General features: G+C 40.8%; 2 protein-coding genes across 2 annotated transcripts in view; both read right to left on the reverse strand.

Moving 5' to 3' along the window:
• Positions 1–835: 835 nt before the first annotated feature.
• On the reverse strand, positions 836–15,408 carry jam2 (junctional adhesion molecule 2). The gene is given in 12 exon segments (XM_015390520.1): positions 836–1,595; positions 1,695–1,728; positions 4,274–4,345; positions 6,837–6,852; positions 6,975–7,082; positions 7,151–7,253; positions 9,543–9,730; positions 9,821–9,970; positions 10,526–10,645; positions 10,768–10,833; positions 15,069–15,166; positions 15,168–15,408. Coding segments are annotated over 12 exon segments (1,047 nt in total). The 5' UTR covers positions 15,221–15,408; the 3' UTR covers positions 836–1,556.
• Positions 15,409–19,800: 4,392 nt separating this feature from the next.
• mrpl39 (mitochondrial ribosomal protein L39) overlaps positions 19,801–23,403 on the reverse strand; it is a 17,279-nt gene continuing 13,676 nt past the window's right edge. Inside the window, exon 9 of the mRNA XM_015390523.1 lies at positions 19,801–19,888. Within this exon, the coding sequence (XP_015246009.1) occupies positions 19,801–19,888 (88 nt within the window). The remainder of the gene's footprint in view (positions 19,889–23,403) is intronic.

A 23,403-nucleotide genomic window follows, 5' to 3' on the forward strand; every position in this document is an offset into this window, starting at 1 on the left:
TTAGATGTTTTCTAGCATCTCAGTCAAGTCAATGAAGGAAAAGTTGAATATTTCTCCACATCTTTATATAACCTGTCTCAGGTTTTACTGAAGAGCTGAATAAACGACGTACAGGTGGACTCTGAGGACATCAGTTGTGTTTGTTTATAAAGGGGTGTCGGAGTAAAGATGCTAAATATAGAGAGCTATATTTAGCACCATTATGCTTCACTGTTTATCGTTTAAAATCTCAGCTTTTTTTTTTTTTACGGGGTAGAATGAAAAAGGGAAAATTACAGGGGTATGAATACTTTGAAAAATGCTTTTAATGGTAAAATCAGAAATAAAACTTGAGCCTCATTTTTGATTTCCAAGTATAATTTCTCCTTTAAATAGATTTAGAAGAAAAAAGCGAACAGCCTTGGTTTATGGTCAAACGTTCAAAACTAAAACTGGCTGAATTTACAGTGAGCCAAATGTCTGGTGACCTAGATAGAAATTGGCTGTCACTCTGAATTAGTCTTGAGAGTGCCACATTATGACAAGGTCAGAGATGCATTTAAGTCTCTCCAGGATGACTGTTTGAAGCTTAAAATAGCTGCGGAAATGCTGTTTTTTATTTGACCCAGTGCTTACATTTTTAGTATTGTGCAGCCATGCTTTGAGACTGATATGTGGAAGCTGCATCCAGAAGTACGAGCAGGTCCAGGACGTATTTAACCAAAGCGATCCCTGCGAGGAGAATCTCTTAAAAGATGGTGTAGTTGTGCTTTCTGAGCAGCCGCTCTTTATATTTTACTTTGCTTCCTGAAGAAAAAGTGATCTTGTCAGAAATATTTCATAGAAAAAACCTTTATTGATCCACCATTCAAATAAAACTCTCAAGTCATCCACTTGCATTCAATAAACAGTGGCACAAGAATATATAAAGACAGAAAAGTAAGGCAAGTCTGTTTACAAAACAGTGTGATCCCGAGATAGATATGACAGTCAAATTAAAAAGGCACAAGGTATACTGTAGATAGATGTTTACATTTATAAAAGAAGACCATGCAGGCACATCAGGATGGAACGGGGTTGGATTCAAGTTCAATGAGTTGGATTCTTCCTCCTGATATTACTGGGCAGGGCGGGGGGGTTGACTGTTAGGGCCTGAGACGGAAGACAGAATATAGACTTGGAGGTAAGCTGTAAGTCTGAGCAGTCGGGGAACAACTGAAAAGATTCAGTATGGCTTCAGAAGATTCCCCTTAGATTCAGTTTCTTAAACAAAACAAAAGTCACTTGAATTCAACCTCAGTCTTTGGTTACTAAAAAAAAAAAATCACTTTCAAGCTCTAACCAGTAGGGGGCAGCAGAGTAACAAAAGGCTGCATTTAGTCCCATAAGAGCAATGGATGTTGATGGGTAAAAGATAATACTTTACCAAAGAAAAGAACAAAAAAGGGGGATTTTTCTGGAAGATTAAAAGGTTGATTGGACTCAAAAAGCAGGGAAAGATCCGAATCTGTAGTTGGCACCTCATGTGGGAGGAGGAGGAGGGGGAGGTTACTGTCCGTTGAAGGAGAGGCGGCTCCTCAGAGCATGAATGATTGTGTGTGTTTGAAATCCTGGGGCTGAAAAGGATAGAAAAATCAAATAATTTATATAGCGTGGGCGACAGAATCGGAAGGAATCTATGCAGGAGAGAAGCAGGGGGGGAGGAAGACACTTACTTCTTGGGGTGGAGGGGTGTAGTTGACGTTGGATCTGAAACACAAAGCCAATAAGCACACCAGATCAGACAGCTGCGTTCTGACTCATGTCCCGCTCCGCTTATACATCATATATGGAAGTGGGAGAAAAGGCAACTCTGAGTCAAAGCTTTAATGATGAGGCAGGATGAACCATTGTAACGTGCAGCAGTTTGACATTTCCGCTCTGCCCACTTCCATTTGTTACCTTTAAATCAAACCATCCTTTCAGTTCTTTAACTTTAGTTTTGCAGCTACAAAAAAAAAAAAGGATTTTACCTTCCAAAATGATTCAGGTACTAAATGTCCTGCTCACTTTGGCGGTTCTTGGATTATTTTAAGTCCCGCACTTATACATGAACCTAAATGTATAGAGGACGACCTTTTATTTCCAGGTGGATCATCTAAATAAGTGGTCCTCCTAACTGTCAATCATTCTGGTGATATGTTTACATAAGGCCATCCTACGTGCTCGTCCCCTTACTGGTGGTGAGTCTGACTTAGTGGAAAAATTGCAAAACTTCTTTTGGAAAGTAAGCTTGTATGAGCAATGCAAACAGCAACTTTTAAACAGAGCGTGCACGAGGAGAAATGCATGCTCTTGCACATGTTTAATAGGGGTTCCCTCTCAGTAGGGGGTACAGGGTTGTGCATGTGTATCTTTTTTAAATGGAGAGCAGAAATCCTCCATTATACCTTTAAATGCATGGCAACACAGGGATGTCTGCAAATGGATAATAAAAATCTAATTACAGCTGGTGCCCATTAGCCTTGTGAGACCATCCTGATCTCATGAGCTTTCAAGATTTCACTCGCTAGTCAGTCTGGAGATTCTCCGTTGAAGACAATTTGGAGCCATTCACCAAACGAACGTCCAATCAGTGTTGGATTTGAGGCGGGTTGAGGTGTGACGCAACGAGAAGCGCGACAGTTCAATCTAAAGAACATGGCGGCTTCAGCCGATGAAACTAGCGTTAGCGTGGCTATCGAGCAAGTTTTATCAGAATTACAGAGTATTTCTTCACTGAAAGAAGAGCAAAACACTGCTCTGGAGGCTTTTCTCAGAGGAAAAGATGTTTTTGCTCTTCTCCCGACTGGTTTTGGCAAGAGTTTGATCTATCAATTGGCTCCTCTTCGTCGTCGCTCTGTTGCTTCATATGCTTCGTTGATCTGATTGGTTTATTTGGCCCGTCTATCACCAACATAGGCCAATCAGCTAACCAGTATTTTCACCCCTTCCCAAAATTACTTCAACGGGAGGTTTCCAGATGGATATGCGGAGTAAATCCATCTGGCCGAGTCAGGTTAGGTGCCCATAACAAAACCACTGCTACCTGTACCCGTCTAATTGACATGCATTTATAGAAAAGCCTTTAATCGTTTTCTTTCTTTATATAAAACCTAAAAACAAAATATTCAATACACCAAGTCAAATACTATTGCTCTGAGTTTTTGAATTTGCCATAACAGTTAAAGGAGCCAAAAGCCTTCATTACAAACAAGTAAAAATATCTAATTACAGGAGCTTTTGTTGCAATAATGAAATAGTGATTACAAAAAAAAGGCTACGGGAGAGAATAATCCAGATTATGAGACACTAAATTATCCATGTGGTAATTTGTGGCTGATTGATATGCTGAGGAGATTGCAGACAAAAATAGTTCAAGTTGGAGATGTAAACTTGGTTCAAAAAAATTGAGCTGGTAAGCCGTGAAAATGAATCGGTTCATTTTAAATCAGTTGGACAGATTATTTATATGAAAGGTAGTTTGTTTTTCCTGCATTTGTACAACCTCATTGAAACACTGAAAATTTGGCTGCATTAGTATTCATAGCTTTAAAGTGAGTCTTTGGAGGGCTGCTTTCTGTCCTCACTTTTATTAATTGTTTTGGAACGGCGTCCATTTTTCTTCCTGTTCTAGTTATGAAGACTGTCTATTAAGGAAAACCACCAGGAGAAACATCCTCTGCCTCAGGTAAGATACTGACTACCGGTACTCACAGCTACAACACAAAAAATGTCCATTTATAATTTGGTTTATAGAATAAAGCGACTGAAACTTCTGCTTTGGTGTATTTTGGCCATTTAAATTAAATACCTGCATTTTTTATTAGATATATTAACATTTCTGCTATAATTAATATTACATATCTGTGAATAATTCACCAAAGTCAAAGTTGAATTGATTGAATTATTCACATTCACTAATGTGATTGCTTAAATGTCTGCTTTTACTTTTTAACTGAAAGCTGATGAAGAAATAATGAGATTTTGATGTTTCACTCTTTCTTGCACGATTTTTTTAAATGTTTAAACCATTTCTGAGTGTTAAATATGAGCAACGGTGACAAACAAAGGACGCCAAGAGTAAAAGAAGTCATCTTAGCCGCACTTCTACAGATTGGTAATTAACACCTTATCTCGTTAATCCAAAACGAAACGATTTATTTCCCAGAGGGCCGTCTCTGGGCCGTGTTCAGACCGTTTCCTGGAGTCGGAGCGGGTTAATGAGATTTAACCTCTTTCTGGCTGTGAATTTGTCCCCATGTGTCACACTCACGTGTCCTCTGTTCTGTGCAGGGTTTGGCTGCTGATGTGGGCCGCACCATGACACTGGGAGATCCAAAATGACCTGCGGGGTGGGGGGGTGGGGTGTCAGGTTGGTGGCTTTAAGAAGAGCGAAGGCAGACTAGCATTGCACGCCATGCAGGAGTTTGGAAACGACGGTTGTGATTATTCATGCAGGAAAACGGACCTGATGGATTAATCTGCCGGTTCTATAAATTTCATTTACGTTCAGATTACAGCGTTGAAGCGCCAAATTTTCACTCCTAAGCTTTTTTTCAACATCATATAAATTAGAATTAACATTAATTCAGTTTATTGAAATCCATCTTATTACAGGTTTATTACGCACAGAAGGATGTATTTAGTTATTTCTAATGAGTTTGGCTTAAAGCTGATGAAAACCCAACATTTAATTCTTTAGAATATATTTTTGAATATATGTCGGAATCCTTTTTTCCAAAACAAACTTAAAAATTTCCCTTTCATCAGAAATTAGAACTTAACAGAGTTCAACATCCCGGATTATGTTTCAGTGGTTCTTTGAATGAATCTCTCCATCAGTTTTTTTTCCTTCCACTAAACTTTTCCTTTATATGTCTTGTGGACAGCTGCTTTGGTTTGTTTTTAAACTATGAGGCACAGACATCAAAGTTAAACTGTAGGGTTGCGACTGATATTAACATATTAACAACCTAATTTTCACCATTAAATTAACTCGTATACTTTCAGAGCCTAAACTTCCCGTGGCTCCACATAATCAAAGGCAGGTAACCTACCTTGTAGTTAAGGGGGATACATTTCCTCCCTAAATGATGCCTTGCTTTAAGGCAGGTTCTGTTTGTACGCTGCACCCGGATTAGCCGCACCATTAAGACCACCTGCAGGTGTCTCTTAAGAAGAGAGACACTTGAACAAATTGGATCCAGCAGCCTCGGTTAATCTGAAGGCGGGGCTTAGGAGAGTATGCATGTTTCCAAAGCTGCAGCTAAATTAGAGATATTTGCACCAAATGTTTGCAGAACAAATTCAGTTTTTCTCCTCTTATGATCTCTACTGGATTAATTCCCTCTATAAAATGAAAGCAATTTGACCTTTTTGTGGATAGATATTGACAAATATCATCTTTGTGGATTTAGTTGTGCAATATCTTGTTTACTTTGCCTCTATAGTTGGCTAAAAAATAATGTTTTCTTAATCAAGTGGACACTAACAGGCAATGACATTGGATATCCGAGCTTTTCTGTGCAGACGGCTGCTGCCGGACAGAGCATAAAACTTTCATGCTTCCTCCGTGCTGCAGGTGATCTAAAGTGATGACTTTCCCTCCCTGCTAACAGTTTGTGCTTAAAAAGAACAGCCACAACTAACTAAATAGACACTAAAAGGTTATTTCTAATGCGACTCAGACATGATGTGTGAAATCATGCAGCCAATCCCATGCAGCACCCTGTTAATAAAACAAAGCATTTTAGTGTCTGACCTAAATGAGCCTTTATGCAGCTGAATGTTTGCAGGAAAGGTGTTTATTTTAGCGCTGAAGCGAACATGGAAACATTTTAAAACATGAAGGTTTTCTTTCAGGTCGTTTAACTGACAGTTCAGTGGTTAAACCACTCTGCTCTGGTTCCGGGTTCAAATTGCATTTAAGCCTCTTGTTCAAGTGAAGGAAGTAAGAGAGGCAGGATGGACTAAAACATTTATGAAGAAACAAACAAGGCTTGTAACTTTACCTCAATACTTTATTTTTTCATGCACTAATTTGAAGTTGGAGGACTTCCAATTAGTGCAGTGGTATAAGAGCTGGGCTGGGAACCTGGAGGTTGTACCAGTAGATAACTCTACTGGAATGCTGCTGCCCTGATAGGCTAAACTGGGGCCTATATTCATATGTATTCTAGATATCTTCATATCTTGAAGAAACTCTAGATTAGTTGACATTTTCTGCAGGGTAGGATGAGGCAGAACAGAGAGGAAATAACTGGAGGAGCCAGGAGAAAAATTAAATCTGCTGTCCTGGCTCTCTCAGACATGCCTGGAAGAAAACAGGTCCATTAGGAATATTTTTCAAAACTATAGCAGAATAAATGGAGACTGCTCCAGTTAAATCAGACTTTAAACCAAAGCTCCACCTTGTCTGACTGCAGTGGGGTGACCGGCCAGCCATCGGATGACAGGAAGCCGAGTTTTCAGGCTCACCGATGGTGCGTCACTATATGCCAGACCACACTCTCATCCTTCGCTATCTCCATAATCCATCCAATCAAGTTAATTGCCCACAGAAGTTTCTCCTGCCAATAAGATCCTCCTTGCTGATTAACAGCAAGTAATTATTCCATATTTATGCAGCTCGGATGGTTAGATTGATTTTCCCAGCTACATTTTAAGGTCAGTTCAACAGAACTGGGGGGAAAAAAAGCTGTTTTTGGTTTATATCTGTTGGTAGCCGGACTCCTACAGCTGTCCTGACTCAGCCAAACAGTCGGGAGCGCGCAATGACAAACCCAAGCAATTACCGTTTCTTCACATCGATGTTAATGCAATCACAGAGCTCTTACCTCCCTCTGGGTCCTTCTGACGGACGAGGCGCAGCCGTGGAGAGAAAACAAGAGTCCACATCAGTTGTTTATTTTTTGTTTTTTTTACAGAATACAAACCATTAGTCACGTCTGGGCGAGCGTGAGAAGAAAACCTACGCGTGAGTAAGCCGTTCCGATGCAGAAGCATCCCCCCGCAGCCGCACACCAAAAGAAGCAGGCAGACCACCACCACGGCTCCAACAATCATGGTGACGTTGACGTCCTCTAGGGAGAGGAAGGGTGAGCTTCGATCTGCTGGTTCCATCAGAGAGCCCTGAGAGGAGGACACTCACCTATCGTCATGTGCTTCCCTACACACATTTTGGGGGAGCCCACCCCGTTGGACGCCAAGCAGCTGTAGCGACCGCTGTCCTCTTTGGCCACGGATTTGAACTCCTGCAGAGAACAAGACAAAAGAAGAATCTGGAATTCCAGTTCCACTCTACTTTGCACACAAACACAGGCTAATCACTGAGAACCTCTTGGATTAAAGCATATTTATATAATAGAATGGCCTAGTCAAAGTAAAAGTGGAAATCAAGTAAGAATCTGTGGCTTGACTTTCCCAGATATTCCCTGAGAATATTGTCAAGAATCTTCAGATTCTAATTACCGTATTTTCTGGACTATAGGCGCCTACTTCATTCCAGCGCTTTGAACCATGCGGCTTACAAGAAGGTGCGGCTTTTCTCCCCCCTAACCGCCAGAGGGGGAAGTCATGTCAATGAAAGAATTATGGTCTAATTTTCATCTAGACGAAGAACAAATGTCCAAAATTCACACATTTTGACATTTATTTGCCTCATTAAAACTGACGAACCAATGAAGGAATTGGGCTAAACTCCTTCAGAGCTGAAATAAATTAGTAACAAAACCCGATCCGTCCAGGAAGCATGATCAGTACCATTGGCTCAGACCAGATATACATCCGGGTTTCTATAAATAATGTAATTATGGTACTAAAATTACTTACTTCTATCCTTAACTCACTAAAGGATGCTAATATTCAGCTTTAAAAATGTTTTATCACTTTTCTGAGACAATTTGACACTTTTTAGATTTTTTCAGTTAAACAGCTTCTCTGACGTCATCATCGGAAAAGCTCAGAGTAGTCCTGCAAAATATGATTAAACCATGTTTATCTACATTTTAGTGGTTTCGTTCTTTAGCTTACGCACTATATACCATAATCCTAACATGAAAGGAAAACATAAAACTTAAAAAGACTAGATTTATGTTTGAAAGCTGAAAAAGTTAGCTCCCGGAAGTAGCGTAGGATCTAGTTAGATCGGGAACAGATGAGTGATAAAAACAGGATTTTAAGACATTTATTTTCTCACAAAAATACATTATTAACCTTTAACACATTGTTGTTTAGTACGCTTACTATTTTTGGGGAGGGAAAAACGTAATTTACGTCTTTTTTACAAAATAAAATCGAGGGCGTCCCGGGTGTATATCTGGGTGTGCATGCGCAAATGATCTGATGGCACGGATTGTGCGTCCGGTACAAAGTAGTTAGTGACAGGGGGACAATTTAAATTAGCACAAGAACATGCTAGCAGCAGGCATGACGGAGAACAAATGTCCCGAATTTGCACATTTTGACATTTATTTGCCGCATTAAAGCTGCCGAACCAATGAAGAAACTGGGCTCAACTCCTGCAGAACTGAAATAGCTTAAAACTCTGTCTTTCGGTAGGAGCTCATGCTGATGCGAACCAACAAGCTAACTGGAGCTAGCATTCTTCTTCCTCCCTACTCCAGGAGCTATACGTAGAGCTCCCCCTACAGGTTTGGTGGAAGACAGTTCAGTAGATATCAGCGGCTTATAGCGCGGTGCGGCTAACCTTGTGCTGCAAGAAAGATTGTCGCGAGATCTGATTTTTCAGCCTCACAACAAATCCGTCTTTAAAGACTCCCGCTAATACATCTATTTCCGAACAACCAGTGAGTTGTACCAATGACATGTCAGCAGTGTTTTTTGAGATGGGACGTGTAGGAATGACGACAATCAGAAGGATATTGCCGGGAATTAACAACGCTACGCTGGAGGACTCACCCGTCAATACTGCAATTGACTCGGTTTTAGCTAAAAAAGCGACAACTTCTCATTCAAAAAAGGAGCAAGATTGGAAAGTAAATGGGAAAGATCTATGTACTTTTCTTCTGACAGGATTTGGAAAAAGGTTAGATTTATCAGCGTACTCCGCTAGTTGTGAAAACACTCAGGAAGCTGCAAACGAATCCTATTCTGATGCTAGGATTGGCTGAAAGCGTATTACGGTAAGGCGGGAACTAGCTGGCCTGTCACCAGATCACCTCGAAGTATTGTACTAAACGTCCTTCCTTTTCATAGACAGACTGAACGGCAGCCTTTCCAGACTGATAACGTAGAACTCAACTCAGTTCTACACATATCAATCTGGCTACTGCCAGGTTACAGTGCTGCTTATATGTCTACATTTCCAGTTTTTTCATAAAATTAGTGGGCACGGCTAATAGTGAGATGCACTTTATAGTTCAGAAAATATGGAAATCAAAACCTTCAAATAATCCGTTTAACATATTAAAAGAAAAGGGAAAAGTGTGAATATTTCTGCAAGTCTCCGTCTCTAACCTCCTACTAATGAGATGCAGCTTGAAGGAGACGGTGATAAACGCTCCAGCTGCGTGCTGTCTCACCAGTATTCCCGTGTGGGAGTTGATTAGATAGGTCGCGTTGGCGTGACGGGGTGGGCTGATTGGCTTGTTGTCCTTGAACCATGAGTATGTAGCAGGTGGGACGCTCTGCTGGTCCCGGCAGCGCAGCTGCACCGCTGATCCTGTCACAGCCGAGGCGGGGACGTCACACGACGGGGTTTGTGGGGGAACTGAGTGACAAGGTGAAGGGGGGGATAAAGTGAGTCAAAACTTCTCGTTTCTCCCCCCAAATCCTTCAGGATTCATCCGTCCGGCTGTACCTAAGACGTTAAGCGTGACGTTGGTCTCGCCCAGGGTGACGGGGTCAAGGGAAGCGCTGATCTCGCATCGGTACTCTCCGGCGTCCTCCTGGGTCACCTTGTGCAGCGTCACGGTCGCTCCGTTGATGGTTGCTCTGCCTTCAAAGGGACCTGGGAGGAAGGGGAAACGTCTCATCAAAGCTCTGCAGCAGAAACAACTAACAGGAATATTTTTATTTGATCGTCTCCAAGATTTGCTAGACTGAAAAGGAGCTGTAAGGAGAGCAGGGATGTAATGACTGTAGCTCTGGATGTTTGCTTTTAAATAAAGAGCTTAGACGTTTATGAAAGCTTCAGAATTGATAACAGGCGACAAAACAATCTGGAAAGATTCAGAAATCAACATCAGGACAACTTGTTAATATCGGTTTCTATCTTTGGCCAATAGATTGTTAGAAGCAGGAACTGATTAGATAACAGACATCAGTCTTTCTAAGAACAGCGGAACATTCTTATACACCAGCAGCTGGAGGAGGCGGCAGAAGGTCAAAGACGTGTCAAATCACTGACATCTTTAGCAGGGGGAAAGCTTTTGTGTTCATTACTTATTCAGCCTCAGAGATGAGACGCTTTTATGCTTCAACACTCATTCATCCTTCAGGTGCATCTTAACGAATCAGAAGATGAAAACTTGTAAATCAGTCCGTCTGCTTCTGCAGCTCCCACCTTTGAAGCGTCCCTCGAAGTAAACGAAGGAGACCTCTTGAGTCTCTTTCGTCTTCTTTTTCCACTCGATGCGCGGGTTCTGGTCCACCTCGGTGTGGAACTGGCATGACAGCACAGCATCTGAAAGGTAGGAGAGAGGGGGTCCTCTTAGGCGGCATTTTAACGGCCTGATCTATTTATAGCCGCATCGTTTCACCGTCAGAGAGGGCCGGACAGAAGTGTTTGCTTCCTTTTGTTCTCACCTGAGAACTCCTCCACCTCCACCATATGTCTGGCGGTCTTCACGGTCACGGGAACAGACGGGGAACCTGGAGGAAGATCAGACACTGTGGGTGGGTAAATCATAAAAATTACCGTAAAATACCCCCCCCACCCGTCCATTAGGAGAGAAGGCGAATTAAAATGCCACGCATGCTCCCAGGCTGCAAGAGGAGAATACTTAACAGCCATCTTTGGGCTCTGATGTATGAGGTAAACACGGCAGGCGTCCATCTCCAGGAGGTCAGCAGTAAACACAGGATTACTTCGTCCTTTCACTTAATCCCGCAGCTTTAAGGAGGAGCTCACCCCGCGTTCGTCTAAACACAGGTTGGGTCAAAGTTGGCAATAGTTTCACCCAACGACGGCTTCGGATTAGCTATATATTGGGGCACGTTCTGCCTTCTGTGTCATCGATACCTCGCAACTAAACAAGATGAGTACCTGCTTTTATTATTTTTTTTATGTGCAAAAGCAAAACTAATTCAAAATGCACAGGAAAAAAACAAAAAAACACCATCAAAGGAAAAGCTTAAAATACCCTGATTCTGTTTTGTTTCCTACTTTAAGCCATTTTCAAATGGCATTTTAATTTATTAAAGGAAAAAGCCACCCAAACCTTCAGGCTCTATGTGAAAAAGGAGCTTTAGACAATGTTCTGGGTTCTTTAATGACCTCTTGGATGAATCTCCACAGTAAATTCGGTCAGGTTTTCACTGCTAGAAATGATTGGTCCTCCTTTTTCCACCATTTCTGGACATTTGTGTTTTTAAACGGCGGTTTAATGAAGCCCCAAAGCCTAAGAAACAGCTTTATAATCTTTTCCGCACTGATGAAAGGCGGAAGCTTTGACCAATCAGGGGGTTTTCCTCCAAGGGTATTTTAATGGCCTGATCCGTTTGTAGCCTCGTGGTTTACAAATGGAGACAGTTTCCCATCTGTTCCTGAATTTATTTACACCAGGGGGATTCAAGTTGTTTAAGCCTACTTCATGTTGTCAGAAAGGTACTATTTAGTTAATTTTCTTCTTATCAAAAGAAAACAAAAATCGAATTTAGCTTTTTTTTGTCAGATCAAATTAAATATTTTAGATCAACAAGTCTGAGATGATTAATCTAATGTCAGGCTGAACTCGATGGGAAATCCAGTCCTGAGAAGATTGGAAAGGGTTTTAAATGTTTTCCCAATGCGAGTAGAGAGGTGATCCTACTGGCCGGCCAGTGCTGAAGCAGATTGGATCTCAGGCACAAGGCAGGAAGTTTAAACGATGTCTGCATAGAGAGACGAAAGCTTGGCCAGTTCATTTACCCGTGTGAGTAAGCAGGGTTTTTTTCCCCCCTAAGCATTGTTCTTTCAAATGACAAATCTAAATATAAAAATAAGCACACAGTCGTTATTCAGTTGTCCAGTTTCCTGTAAGTCGGTGACTTCCTGAGCTGGCTCCATTGTTGTGATATTTTACGCTGCAGTCACAGAGGGCCTGCCCCTTGCAAACGGAGAAAGCAGGGAAAGCTGAGACAAACAGTAGGAAGACGAATAAAACAGCAGGACAGCTGCACAGAATGTCATAATCCCAGTTTGATTAGACAGTACAACCCAATCGAAACCGGTATCTGATAGTTGCCACTCTGGAAACGCCTTTCCTAAATCTAGAGCAGCTCTCCTCAGCTTCACTCCTAATTTTGCCTCAAATAAGTGTATCCTTCCCTCTGGACGGTCTCTGTTCCCTTCAGTAGGACATGCTTTAACTTGAGGCGGCTTAACAGGATTATGGTAACTTTGGCCCGCGTACCTCGACACCCTCAGGGAAGCACGCGCTCACCAAAAGGAAAGGGCGAAACGAGGAGGAAAGATGCAATCAGATTAAAAGGGGACAAGAATGAACGATCAAGGAGAGATGAGCGTCCCTAAGAATAGAATACAAATGGAGCGAAGGAGAGCGAGTCACACTGAGTGGAGCTAGGCGGAGATGGGGGGGGCAGGGGACTTAAGACCTGCAGGAGCATGAATAAAAGAGCGAGTGGGACTGAAGGCGAAGGAGATGGTGTCTGACAGCAGGGACCAGAACCGGGAGAAACTCTCGCATAGTGCGGGTGAAGGCCTAGTGTCTGGAAAATAAAGGTACGGAAACAAAGCAGGGGTGACAACATGCCTGTAGACACTTTAAAAAAAACGACCAACAGGCTCTGCATGTGAGGTCCCCCCCCTGACGTGTTCCACTGCTTTGAAAACTGACAGCTTTTACGACCTCAATTAACCATGAAGGCGTTGAGGCATACGATAAAGCCATGGTGGACATACTGTAGTATAATACCCATGAGGGCAACCCAAGCAGCCTGATCGCATTGATGGATGGATGGAAGGCAAGCCATTAGAGAACAGAATAAGGAATCATGATTTTTCTGGACTGCAGAGAGAACCCTGTCAGTTGCTCTTGGTCAGTGAACTCAACATGAAGCAATTGCCGGACAGATCAAATCTGACTATATTTAGCCGATTTAAATGTCGGTAGAAAACTAACCCCAATCAGCAGCTTCCTGTCAGGGTTGGACCGACGTTCGCATCCAGAAACAACCCAACCCCGGACAAAACACGCCCTGGAGACCAGCTAAGGCGTACTAGCTGGAACAAACTGATTATTCCACTAAGAATGAGTCACAAAGTTTTTTAGATGGATCCTGATAAGTAATTCATATGCATCTCAGCAGGAGGTCCCTGTTGGTTTACAAATATAGCATCAAACAGGGGGGGCTCGGTGGTAATTAAAATGCTCCTGCACTCTAACATGAACCAAACACATCGACGGCTTAGGAGCTCAAAGGGACATCGGCGTCTTGGCAGAAAATAGGACGGACACGCTGCGGCTGGGCTCCGATTACGAGGTCCGTACGGGGTGTTACAGAGGTCAGGAGTGTGGCGCAGTAATAATTAAGGCACTTATTTAAATGAACAGGGAACAGATGAGAGGGAAGGGAGACGGACCCATAGGAAGTGCCCCGTCTGCCTGTGCGATGGAGATAAAGTGGATGGCACACGTTTTAAGGCTGCGGAGGAAAAACAGGACATGAACTCTGGGCATGCATGGGTGTCTGTGTGTTTTCCTTGTGAACAAAGCCCGACTGTGTGAGCCAAATGCAAGAGAAACAGCTGTCTCAGTCAGGAACACCATGTGGGAGGGAGACGGGTTGATATTTGGGATGGTGAGTCTCCTGCAGACACGCCCAAGTGTTTCCCTTCACTTTTGGCCAAGTGGTACATTTCAGAAACTCTGGAGGCCTGACAGGTAGCCAAATGTCACCCACAGAGAGCAAAGTGTGCATCACTCGCTCACACTGTCTCATCGCATCCATCAAAGCTTTTTTCCTCTCCCACGAACGTCATCCGGGTTCCCAAACAGGATAATCAAGAGAGCTCCTGAAAAACCTCCCATTGTTTCACATTTTATCTCCTCTTGTTTTTGTCCCGACCTTCCGCATTCATGAAAGTGTTTGAGGAAAGTGTGTAGTTTGAAGTAGCAAACATCTTTCTTCTTTGCCGGAATGTCAGTGCATCTTCACTTTTAGGATTGATAAAATCATGAGTAAATTGCCCTGCGACGGACTGGCGACCCGTCCAGGGTGTACCCCGCCTCTCGCCCGTAGACAGCCGGAGATAGGCACCAGCACCCCTCGTGACCCCGCTTGGGATATCTGAAGTTCCTTAACATCCAGGCGGACAGACTTTGAAGAACAGGAGTCAGATTTTAATTGGAAGAGGTTCAACCTGGCTTATTTTTGGACTCGGACTCCCTTGTGGAAGATGCTGCTGATAATGAGGCTGAAGCAGAGCTTAAACATCTTCAAACATGATTTTTTTTCCCCCCCACCTATCCGGTTGGCTTCCATGCATATTTTCCACTTGTAAAATGCATGAGCTGAAAGCCTTGGCTTAGTCTACTGTAGGTCACCTGGTGCTGCCTGGATGGAGTTAATGTTAATGTAACAGTACAAATGATTATGAATAAAATTGCCAACACTGAGCAAAGAAAATGGAAGGAAATACATTAGACAGCTAAAATAAATGCAACATTCACATTTTAAAACAGCAAAACAAAGATAAATCCTAACTATATGTAAGGGAGTGAGTGTTTTCCTAGAAAAGTCCATCCAGCAGCTTTAAATATAGGATCTTAACCCCAAAGCGTTAAACTAATTGCCTAAGTGTTTATCTTAATCCATCCAATGAAACCATCCTGGCTGGGTCCTAAAGTGATTCCTCTGATTAAAATCTTTCCGTTTCTACTTACATTGCATCAGTAAAATAACAATAGGGAGATACAGGGACGTCCCCTCCATTGTCGTCCACAACTCCGGCTGAGTCTCGTCTTCCCTGGACGGAGCGGGGACGCGGATCCTCGGCGCTCTTCTCACACTTGTTCACAACTCTCCGATGGTTCATCCAGCATCCAGGGAAGAAACTACCGTCCAGACCGGGGGGAGGAGGGGGGGAGAGAGGGAGAGAGAGAGAGAGAGCGGCCGGAGCTGCTGCTACAGCTGGAGGAGCGGCGCGCAGCCAGCGGCCGGTGGAGACGTCGGAGAGGGAATGGCGAAGATCGGACACTGTGGAGGCGAATGAGTCTCCAGTTTGCTTTTTTTTTCTCTCTCCTTCTCGTGCCGTGCCGTTTCAGCGCTGATTGAGGTGGAGATGAGGGAGGGAGGAAGGAGGGAGAGAAAGGAGGGAGGCGGGGAGAGCGGTGCGCCTAGAGCGCAGCGCCGCGTCCAAAGGCGCGCACTGCACCGGCCTCAACCAGAGATTCACGCTCACCTCACTCCATGCTTAAGCTTTAATGTTAGATTAAAAAAAGCCTATTTACAGTTTTACGGAACAGGATAAGGGCCAATGAAAAAATAAAAAAGTTAACTGATTTTTAAATATTATTTCAGTTTAATATGGGAAAAAGGTCAGAATCCTTACTTTGAATCTCAGAATCCTGACTTTAAATCTCAGAATTCTGCCTCTAATCTAAAAATTCTGACTTTAAATCTCAGATTTCTGACTCTAATCTCAGAATTCCGACTTTAAATCTCAGATTTCTGACTCTAATCTCAGATTTCCGACTTTAAATCTTAGATTTCTGACTCTAATCTCAGATTTCCGACTTTAAATTTCAGAATTCTGACTAATCTCAGATTTCCGACTTTAAATCTCAGATTTCTGACTCTAATCTCAGATTTCCGACTTTAAATTTCAGAATTCTGACTTTAAATCTCAGATTTCTGACTCTAAATCTGTTTTCTGACTCCAATCTCAGAATTCTGACTCTAAATCTCAGAATTCTGAGACTAACAAACATGTTAGCATTAAGCCGTAGCCATGTCTATTTTAGAGTCTATCTAGCTCTCTTGTTTTAATCACCTTTTGCTCTTCTAATAATGAAATGGCATCACCAGGGACCCCTCGGGCATGTAAAAAGTCGCCTAATTTCGTAATTTTCCACCAATGTGTTACTGGCCCTCCCAAACAACTCACATCTTTGTCAGTGAAGCTCAGTGCTCCTACATCTCTTCCTTCATGGTGCCCATCTACATTAAGATCCAAAATTCTGAGATTAAAGTCAGAATTCTGAGATTAAAGCCGGATTTCTGACTTTTTCCTCATACTATACTGAAATAAAATTTAAAAATCAGTTAACTTTTTTTGTTTTTTCAGTGGCCCTAATCCTCTTCCGTACAATTTCCACAGCTTTTTATTTATTTTTTTAGTTGGTAAAGATCCTTGAGAACCAATAAAAACTCTAAGATTCAGCAATGCTTCGTAGTCCTGAGCCGGATGTTTTGTTTCCTTCCATGAGGGCACAGAAAGAAACAAATAAACAAGGCAAAAGTTCACTGTCTGATATATACCAGGTGAACCAAAGAGCAGCTCTGAAAACCTCAGATCTAGCAAAAGAAAAATATGATTCCATCTCAAGATGACAGAAGCTGAGAAATAACTTACTAATAATAAAAATGTTCCAGTGGTTTCTGTTCCAGTGCATATTTATTCACCATAATTTATTGGGGTGTGTTATGTCTTTAGTGAAGGAGCACTGGCCCCTGTTGGCCCCCGTCTAGAAGCATCCATGACGTTCTACCGTGTTACAAATATAAACTTTTATGTATTTTATTGGGATTTAACAGAGTTAAAACACAACCACCTATTCTTGGTGCATGGAGATGGTAGCATCATGCTGTGGGAAAGTTTCCCCCACAGCATGCGAGAAAATGTCATCAGGAATCTCCATGTAGTTTTGCTCATGTAGTGAGCAAAACTATAAGGAGCTAAAAGCTATCCTGCAAAAAAAAAAAACATCAGCCAGAGCTGCAGTAAAATGACACATAACCATCTCAGTCTAAATCTGAGAATTGGTATCATGCCGAAATATTTAGGATAAGTAGAAAAAAATGCATAAACATAATTGGTGGATAGCTGTGATTCATAGCTACAGCCTAATTATGTCATATTACAATGTCATTATAATAGATAAGTATTAAATTAACATTGTTTTGGACCACAACTATTTAAATCACAAAAAATATCTAAGTTGATCAACTAGAGGTTGATAAAAAAGAGGGGAGGTCACTTTGTTTCCACCTTTGGGTAAGGATAATACACCACAAGAATGCAAGATTAAAAAAAGAAGCCAAATGTACTTGTTTGGAGCAGCATAAAGGAGCAGAAATGGAGATGGACGCAGATTAAGTTATTTTTCCATATTTATAATGTAGCATTAATGAAATATTGCTTTCCCCAAAAATGGATGTTTTATCATTGACATTTTATCACTTTATCATTTAAACAAGAAGGACCATATAAACAACAATATCAGGTAGTTGTCCTGAAAATGACTGTTATTGAATGAGTGTTATATAAGACTCTGTTACTCTATCTATATAACAAAAGCTTTAATGTTTTCATGTGATTTTCTATATGATGAGCCATTCATTAATATGTTAATAAGCTTTAAAACATAATGTCTATGTTTAAAAGATTAAGAAAACATTTTTCTGTGTAAATATTTGTACATTTTGTAAATGTATTACTTCATCAAATAGGATGATAGAACAGTTTTCTTAACCAGAAGTTAATTTTTTTAATCAAATCTTTTCTTTGGCTGTATTTTAATTTTTTTTAAAGATATAGTGTAACAAATAATGGAAACAATCATGGCTACAAACAGTTTTCTATTTTCTATGTGCACTGATATCTAAGTAAAAACTGGAAAAATGGGTCAGCCACATATGCTCCCTTTTTTTGACATTTTGCTATGTTCTATATAACATATAATATACCAGCTCTTAGAAACTTTTGTCGCTTTACATTACCTTAAAAAGTAATAACTCCTATTTAAACTGTAAAAAAAAAAAAAACAACCTTTATTGAGCTAAAAAACTACTTTCAATTGCGTAGCCTCAAAAGAAAGTGTTAAATTTAGGCAAATAATTTAGGTCAGCTCAGAAAACTAAGGTAGCTGTAATCTTTAACTTCTTTAACTTAATCAAATGAATTACCAAAACTTTATGCTTTAATGTGTTGGTTATTTCAAAACGTTAAAGTTCAGTTAACTTTGGTGTGAAATGTGGGAAAACCAACTTTCAAAGTTGGCTTCTGAGACTCAATGTTCTTTTAATGTTCAGTTTTAATAAAGTAAATTGATGCCAAAGAGATGCTGCCAATCAAAATGACATTGTGTGTTCTGTAGAATAAAATAAAGCATTTTTTTATTCTAATTGTTATTTAATTTGACCCATCATTGAGTTACCAGTAATCAGGGATCTGAGCTGCCGTGGTGCCCAAATAAAAGGTTAAAATCTAGAAGACACATTTCCCCACTAAAGGAACAATAAGTTCTAAATGAAAAATATGAATCTTATGGTTTATAATAAGAAGCATTTCAAGTTATAACAACATAATTAAAACTAAAAGCAAAACCTAAATATTTTAAAATCCTTCCCATGAAAATTGGAAAAAGTTTGTTGATATAAAAACAGTTTATATCAACTCTACTTTATCTTTATACAGGTGTTAAAATATTCTCTATAATGCATTAAAAGGTGAATTGTGATTTTATGAAGTGAAGAATCAACACTGCATGAAGAGAAACATTGAGCAGTCAAGGTCGAACAAATCTGCAACATTAACAGCTTAGCGAGCAGAAAATGCCCGCTGCATTTTGTAGCTTTCCCTAAATGCCACACTTATCTGATTTACTCACAGGTCACTCTATGACGGCGAGATGGCGATCCACAGCTACCGCCCTGACTCTGTAAACCTGCCTTACACACACACGCTGTGCTATTGGTGTAAAGCAACCAGAAGGGGAGAAAATATGAGATTAAACTAAGCTGCTCAGTTTAAGGCGCACAATGAGGATAGATGGAGCATAAAACCTTCAATCTTTAGCATTAAAGGGACATTAGAATCTAAAAGCCAATTAAATACATTATTCCATATCTCATTCAAGCTGCAGACATTCCTGAACGCCACTCGTGCATTCAGGGCACACATTCAACCATCTCAGCCGGTGCAGGTGCTGACCCTCAAGCCTGCAGCACATGTCCCAGGGCGTGTCCCTCACAGTTTGCATTTGGATCAGCACCGACAGCTGCAGCGTAGATTTCTGATGCGGTTCTGCAGAATAAATGCAGACAATCGTTTTTGATGCAGGTTTTACTGTAAGTAGGATTTTCCCAAAGATTAAAACTTATTCTTCATGGGAAACGGGAGCGAAAACAAGTAAGAGGACACCGCCTCATGTCTGCGATCCTGAGGGTCAGGAGCCACCTGTCTGACCACTGATACGCACAACAGCTGCTGGTTCAGACACACGGCCTTTGTTGGAAAGCAGACTGCTTGCACACATGTTACTTTATCCGTTTGTTTACAGCCGGATCAGCTGCGAGAAGCCCGAGTTCACTAATCAGAAGAAACACACAACTGGGACAGATTTGTTGCTATTTTTATAGCATTTATTGAACAAATGTGATGCATGGAGAGTTTCAATCGAGGCGGTTACTGGTTCGCTGCAGGCCGGGCTGAGTCAGGAGGGGCGGAGGGGGTCCCTCTTTCAGGTTCAGGAACCTCAACCTGCAGAAGAGGGAACAGGAGAACAAGGGTACGACATTTATTGAACAAACAGACGTATAGATGGCTGAATGTCCGATGAAACGCGTCGCTGGTCATGGGGTCGTGATGCTTGTTTGCAGCGTGGGCTGGAGTGTTTGGAGCGCCAGCTGGAGGCAGACGGGGCACATGACTCCCTGCTGCCTGCAGCCGGCTCACGAAGCCCATCCGCCCACGCCTTCTGCTTTTCTTTTTGTTTTTTTAATCTGGTTCTGCCATGTTCTGGGACATGGAGGAGCAAATGTATCGAATGAGGACAACACATCCGAACTTCAAAAACACAAAAACAACAACTGCAGTCTAAGAATAAACACATGCCAACGTTGGAGCACATTTCATATGAGCAGATTTACTTATAGGAGCGAAAATTAAAAATACTGATTAAAAATATCACTTTCAATTATTAGCACTTGCTTGGATTCTTCTTATTTATTACAGGAAGCCTATTATACAGTGAGGAAAAAAAGTATTTGATCACCCTGCTATTTTGCAAGTTCTCCCACTAAGAAATCATGGAGCGGTCTGAAATTTTCATCGTATGTAGACTTAGAGACTTAGATTTATTTTGTCAAATAATCATAAATGTAAACAAACAGAAATTTCCTTTAAAACAGCTCTAGACAATTTCATTTTTTAAAGTGCAGCCTTGTAAAACGATACATAAAAAATGTTAATATAAATATATGATTGTATAATTACAGTTCTAACATTATTATTTTTTTTTTTGCATGTCCAAATTGAGAGACATAATCTAAAAAGAAATTATCCAGAAATCAAAATGTAGGATTTTTCACAATTCATTTGTGATACAGCTGCTAATAGAGATCAATCATTTCCTGTAGTTTTTCCACATGGTTTGCATACATTGCAGGAGTGATTTTGGCCCACTCCTCCACATGGGTCTTCTATAGATCAGTCAGGTTTCTGGGCTGCTGCAGAGAAACATGGAGTTTAAGCTCCCTTCAAAGATTCTCTATTGGGTTTAGGTCTAGAGACTGGCTAAGCCACGTCAGAACCTTGATATGTTTCTTCCAGATTAACTCCTTGGTTATCCTGGCTGTGTGCTTCGGGTTGTTGGCAGATCCAGCCTCGATCCATCTTCAATGTTCTGAGGGAAGGAGGTTGTTCCCCAAAATCTCCCAATACATGGCTTTGGTCATCCTCTCCTTAATACAGTGCAGTTGCCCCCAAAGCATGATGCTACCACCCCATGCCTCACAGTAGGGAAGGTGTTCTTGGCATGGTACTCATCATTCTTCTTCCTCCAAATTAGAATTATGACCAATAAGTTCTACTTTGGTCTCATCTGACCTCATGACTTTCTCCCATGATGCCTCTGGATCATCCAAATGGTTGTTGGCAAACTTAAGACGGGCCTGGACATGTGCTGGTTTATGCCAGGGAACCTTCTGTGCCAAGCAAGATTTCAAACCATGATGTCTTAATATATTACCCACAGTAACCATGGAAACGGTGGTCCCAGCTCTTTTCAGGTCATTGACCAGCTCCTTCTGTGTAGTTCTGGTCTGATTTCCTACCTTTCCTAGGATCATTGAGACCCCATGAGGTGAGATCTTGCATGGAGCCCCAGTCTAAGAGAGATCGACAGTCATGTTTAGCTTCTTCCATTTTCTAATGATTGCTCCAACAGTGGACCTTTTTTCACCAAGCTGCTTGGCAATTTCCCCGTTGCCCTTTCCAGCCTCATGGAGGTCTACAATTTTGTCTCTAGTGTCTTTGTACAGCTCTTTGGTCTTTGCCATGTTAACGGTTGGATTGTTACTGATTATTTGGGGTGGACAGGTGTCTCTATGCAGCTAATGACCTCAAACAGGTGCATCTAATTTAGGATAATAAATGGAGTAGAGGTGGACATTTTGAAGGCAGACTAACTGGTCTTTGAGGGTCTGAGTACTAGCTGATAGGTATACAAATACTTATTTGCAGCTGTATCATACAAATACATTTAGTGATTAGTGGATTTCTGTTTTTCAGATCATGTCTCTCATAGTGGACATGCACCTACGATAATTTCAGACCCTTTCTTGATTTCTAAGTGGGAGAGCAAAACTGCAAAGTGTTCAAATACTTATTCTCCCCACTCATTTTCCTCACTGTATATTTATGAGTATTTTAACCCCTCTTCAAAGTGGGATACTTAATCTTAAAGCAAGACAGAAAGACAATAATTAGACCAATTTAAAAAAGACAATGGTAACATTATGTCTATAATGCTGTTATAAATTACATATCTGAGATTAGAATCTATAGGGATCACAAAAGAACAGAGGTGGGAGATTGACTGAATGCAGATAATTAATTAAATCAGATTTTAATTGTTAAAGTGTGCTTGCTGAGGCAATCAAAATGAGAAAATGTTAGGATCTGACCAACATTATTAAAATAGGAAGGATTGGGACAGATTCTAGCATTTCTTTTCCAAGATAAAAAGTGAAACACTGTTTGAGCCAAGAGAGATGAAAGCTGTGGTTAAATTTAGAAAAACATAAAAATAAACTGAAAGGCACCAGATGGCTATAAAAAAGCATATCTCAATCAGAGATATGCTTTGGCTTATTCAGCAGTTTCAGTTTTAATAAAATCTGTTCCCATTGTTCTGTAATTTACTTAGAAAAACCGTTTCTGGAGGTTTAAGGAAGCAGAACATCTAAGGCCCTGCCTAATACCAAACAGCAATCCTCGCACAGATTTTTAACAACTGATGAGGAAAGAAAAATGATTACTGCAAAAAAGCAGATGCAAACGTCTACAAAGTGGTTGATCCAAAGATCAAAAGTTAACTTTTCATATAAATAGTTTTTTCTTGTGATTTCGTCAAACAACAAATGTAGGACGGAAGAGTAATTCTGCTTTCTCAGCCAACTAAATTAAATAATAAGCTGTTTAACAAGGTTCATTCTACCCCCTAACTAATATAATCTGGAAATAAAAATTGCATAAAATGATACCAGCTCTGCGTCTTCTTGTTTTATAAATTATCTTTCTCACCTTAAAAAAACAAATACCCAAAACACAGATGTTTTTTTAACAAAAGGTGCAATAACACAAAAAAATATAGAGTTCATGCTTTACTTTTATTACCACATGCTTCTTAGAATTGATCAGAAATTAGTCAAACCCAATTAAGAAGTTAGATTTAAATTAAATTCAACCAATTCTTTTTATATATATATATATATATATTTTAATGTGAAATGAGGAGCTTTTTATCTGTTCATATTATTTATTCACTACTTTCTTTTGTGATGAGCTGCAGGGCCTTTAAGGCTGGAATACCTCCATGCCATCACCCTAATCTTTAGCTCCCTCCACAGAATCTCTATAGGATTTAAGCCAGAACTCTGACTGGGATTATTAAAGTCGTAGGGAAGCGGCTGTTCCAAACTGTTGCATTTCCGAATTTTCCCGAGTGGATAAAACGACTTTACACGACTAAATAAAGTTGTTTTTTAAAAAAA

This window comes from Cyprinodon variegatus, unplaced genomic scaffold (genome assembly GCF_000732505.1).
Source record: "Cyprinodon variegatus isolate N-32 unplaced genomic scaffold, C_variegatus-1.0 Scaffold503, whole genome shotgun sequence".
NCBI classification, from domain to species: Eukaryota; Metazoa; Chordata; class Actinopteri; order Cyprinodontiformes; family Cyprinodontidae; genus Cyprinodon; species Cyprinodon variegatus.